General features: G+C 44.5%; 1 protein-coding gene across 1 annotated transcript in view; it reads left to right on the top strand.

Moving 5' to 3' along the window:
* Positions 1-5: 5 nt before the first annotated feature.
* The window catches only part of ERLIN1 (ER lipid raft associated 1), a gene marked incomplete at its 5' end in the record, with an annotated part of 13,679 nt that continues 9,635 nt past the window's right edge, over positions 6-4,049 (top strand). The window contains 3 exons of the mRNA XM_010016514.1: positions 6-100; positions 873-954; positions 1,491-1,537. Of these exons, the coding sequence (XP_010014816.1) occupies positions 6-100; positions 873-954; positions 1,491-1,537 (224 nt within the window). The remainder of the gene's footprint in view (positions 101-872; positions 955-1,490; positions 1,538-4,049) is intronic.

Raw genomic sequence — 4,049 nt, 5'->3', positions numbered from 1 at the left:
AGGCTGGAGCCGTAGTTGCAGCTGCCACGGGACTCCTCGTCTTCTTCCTGTACTCCTCTATCCACAAGGTTGAGGAGGGGCACCTGGCCGTGTATTACAGGTACTGCCGCCTGCCAGCGCCTCGGCAGCTTCTGTAGCCTGCCATAAGTTTCTCCTTCTCGACTGGGGTTCATTCCTGGCCCCAGATCCCCTCGGAGTGCTGCTCTCCCCTGTGTTTCCCTCCAGGTTTTGCTCCGAGGTGGGCAGACGCTGTTGTTTCTGCTCTCGCACAACGTGGGCCCAGGTGGCGTGTTTCTGTACAAAGCTGTTACGAGTTCTGGGCTTTCTGAATTCTTTTCCTTCCCTTTTCTGGGTCACAGTTTGGATTTTAATGGTTAGAGGACCAGAGCTTTTAGTCCATCCAAGCTTTTCACATCTGTTGATCTCCCTCTTGCATCAAGGGCTGTCACCTCTGTGTTGTGCTTTGGGTAAGAGACTGTGCCAAATGCACTGGGGAGATTGAAACTGGCAGCACTGCATCAACTGCTGGATTTTTCCATGGTTTCTGGTGAACTATTTAGAGAGGAAAAAAGCTGTGTTTTTGAAGCTTTCTGCAATGTTGCGGTTATGGAAGAATTCAGCAATATTTGGCTTCTCTGAAAGTTAATTGCTCACAAGCCTGGAGCAAATGATGGCTGAGTTGTTGCAGCAGGCAAGTATCACATGCAGTCAGCCCCTTTGTAGGAGAAGTGGTGGTAGATTTGGTGCAGGTGAGTGATGTCATTTGCACTACTACAGCTGTGGCTCCTGACAGTTGGAATGTGCTCACTCTCAAAGCCAGCACTTGCTGTTTTCCAATTGCTTGAGCCTTTTCCTTGTTTTCCTTTCTCTAGGGGTGGTGCATTGCTAACTAGTCCGAGTGGCCCAGGCTACCACATCATGCTCCCATTCATTACCACCTTCAAATCTGTGCAGGTTTGTGCCTTTTCACCTTGGAAGAGGGAGAGTGGGAGAGAACGCTGATAGGGATAATGCTGGATGAGAGTGACTTGGGCAGCTGATGTTTGCAGGGGGGCTTGGTAACGTGGTAGTTGGAGTAGCAGCTCCTAGGAAGCCCTTGATTCCCTCTGCCTTAGGTGCTAGACCCAGCTGTGTGCTGGTACTTGTCATTTTGATGGGATCTCCACCACGTGCATGTGTGTGGCTTGGGAGAGATGTCTTGCTCTGTGAGGACAGGCTGTGTTTGTGGCCATAATTGTTTCCTGGGAGGGCTGCAGGCCTTAGTGCCACAGTAGCCAAGAGCAGGGAAATGAGCACAGCTGCCTTTCTGTTTCCCAAAAGGCAGTTGGAAAAAGTCTGTTGTATGCCCACACCTGCAAGAGTCAGGAGGGAGGCAGAGGATGTGTTTTGGGCGTTACATTCCCATGTAATAGTTGTGGGAGTCTGGGCACTGTGATTTTCCTGCAGAATGGAGTGGTTTGGTGAGCAGTGGTTGTCTTTTTTTATTTCAGACCACCTTGCAGACTGATGAAGTGAAAAATGTGCCTTGTGGGACAAGGTATGCTTTTCTTCTGTATTTCTTCTAGTGATGAGCAGATGCACTCTATCATGTAGTTTGCAGCTAGTCACAGTGCAGTGACACAGAGCTGAAAAGTACAGGCACGTACCCTGAAATTAGTTCCAAACATCACATGCACACCAGACATTCATCACATGTGGAAATAAGAGCAGGAGGATGGGAGGGAGTGCTCTTGCTTTTGCTGGAATTGACATTCAGAGGGTATTTGCATTTATAGTGACAGTCTCTTGATTTGTCTTGGTTTCTTCCATTGATTACTCTGGCAGCCTGGTGCCTGTGCTTGGTCTGCCCTTTGCTTTGCAGTATTTCTAGTCTGAATCTTGTGGCTAAATACAAGTGCTGACCCCAGCATGGGCAAAAGTCAGTGGTGAGTGGGAATCCCCTTGATGGGAGATGGCTCATTTCAAAAAGAAAAAAAGCTGAAAAGAGCAGTCTCCTGGAATCATTTGTGCATTTTTGGAATTGACATTTCACCTAATGTAAAGAGAGAGTGAGAAAGAACAAAGAAGAATCCCATGCATGAGTGGTACCTGCCTGCTTCTGAATTAAGCTCTTCCTTTTGTCATCACAGTCTGTTGTTTTGGTTCTTTCACAAGTTAAAGTGATGACGGGATAAAACCGAAACTGGTGATTCTCCTTAGTTTTTGCTTCAGGGTACTCGACAATATTTCTGTTTAAAGGAAAAAAGACTCCATTCAGTAGGACTTGAATGCTGACACACGATGACCATGGTGAAATGCAAAGTTGAACATCAGTGGCAACATTAGTAAAGCAGAGCTAATTTTCATCTGGTTTAGGCCTTATTGAAATGAGTGCTTGAATTTACTCCTATAGCATCAACCATCACTTGGGCTTAAATATTAACATAAAGTCCTCATGGGCTGTAGCTGGGTTTAGTTTTGGATCTCAAACCTCTTTCAGGAGTATCTGTAAATAATGCCGGTGTTCAGTGCTGCAGCCAGGCCTTTGTGGTCAGGTAAAGAGTCTTCAGGTCAAGCAAAAAGTAATTGCAGAAAGGAGGAGTAAGACTCATTATGTTCTGTATCTTTTGAACAGTACAGTTAAAAAGCTATCAAGAGTTTTAGTGGTGTGTGTAGTGGCAACTTTTAGCTCATAAGGAGCATAATTAGGAATAATACTTCACCTGTGGGATGCTATAGAACAGCATCACATTCTCTCGGATGGTGTCCTGCTGTCCTGCAGGCAGACCAAGCAAAGCTTTCCTCTGAAGCTTAGCCATAGTAGATGTGCTAAGGCAGACCACGTGAAACTGTTCTGTTTTGACCCCTCTTGAGCAGGGAGGCTGGACAAGATGACCTCCAGAGGTCCCTGCCAGCCTCCACCATTCTGTGTGCTGTGACTGAAGAGCTAAATGTTCTGTTTAATTCTGTATAGTTAGTTCATTAAGTTCCTGTTCCGTTTCAGTTGTGCAATACAGGTGGGTGTGAAGTTACAGGTACTAAACATGCTTTAAAACACCACCCAGCTGGTAAAGCAGTTCTTAGTTAATCAGTGAATACACTTGACCAAAGGTCTCAGTAGACCTGTCCATTTTTAAGGTGTTACTGCAGAAGCCTTTAAACTTGCTGTGTTTGGAATCAAAGTCTGCAACTGCTTGACGCCAAAGAAGCTTTGAAGCCACGTTGCCATAATAAAACGTTAGCTTATAACTAACAAATGGATCAAATCTGAATTTTCACTATCCTGGCTCAAAGTTCATTACAAGAATAGATCCTAAACAGATTAAATTTCTGTAATTGTCTGTTAAGCCATCGTGTTTTAAAGGTTGGAGTTCTCTTTCACCATGTTCATATTCCTGTTTCCTGTATTCTCATCTGCATTAAGAAGCTTCTGAATGTCTCTGTGGGTGTCCTGTTCCCGGTTTCTGCCTTACCTGTTCCTATTTGTACTTGACAGCATTAAGTGAATTCATTAAATAGAGATTTTAAAATACTTTGTCACAAACCATTGTTTTTCATAAACCAGTGTTACCCCAGAGACAAAACGCATTCCATTTCAGTTGGTAGAGTATGTCTCTGCTCTAAGCTGTGAATTGCCTCTGGTGCCTAAGGTTTCTGCCTTTCCCCAGCAAGAAAATGTGTGCACAATTCCTTGGAAAGCTCAGCAGTTTCTTCATGGCAGGTCTGCTCATCTCCAAAAACTGATGGAAAACCTAGTTTTAGAACTAGTTTTAGAAAAGGGAGGCATTCTGAAGGACTGACTCAAAGAATTAGTCAGGAATGAATATACTCATAGGTGTATTATTTGTGGAGTACAACAAATTCCTTGGAAATGGTGTCGTGCAGCTACTGCAGAAGAGAATAGGGCAAGTAGCATTTTTCTTATAAACTTAACTGGAAAGAATCCTGCTAAGTATTGTGCAGGTTTTGCAATGCCAAGAAACAGTAAGTAGCCAGGACACTAAGCAGTGACATTGCTCAAGCATTAGAAGTTTATTGCGAAGGTGTGAGAGTCCTCTTGTGCTTGTGGT

The sequence above is a fragment of the Nestor notabilis genome, unplaced genomic scaffold, assembly GCF_000696875.1.
Source record: "Nestor notabilis isolate BGI_N333 unplaced genomic scaffold, ASM69687v1 scaffold20766, whole genome shotgun sequence".
Lineage (NCBI taxonomy): Eukaryota > Metazoa > Chordata > Aves > Psittaciformes > Psittacidae > Nestor > Nestor notabilis.
The sequence above is the reverse complement of the archived record's forward strand: the minus strand, read 5'-3'. Positions and strand labels throughout refer to the sequence as shown.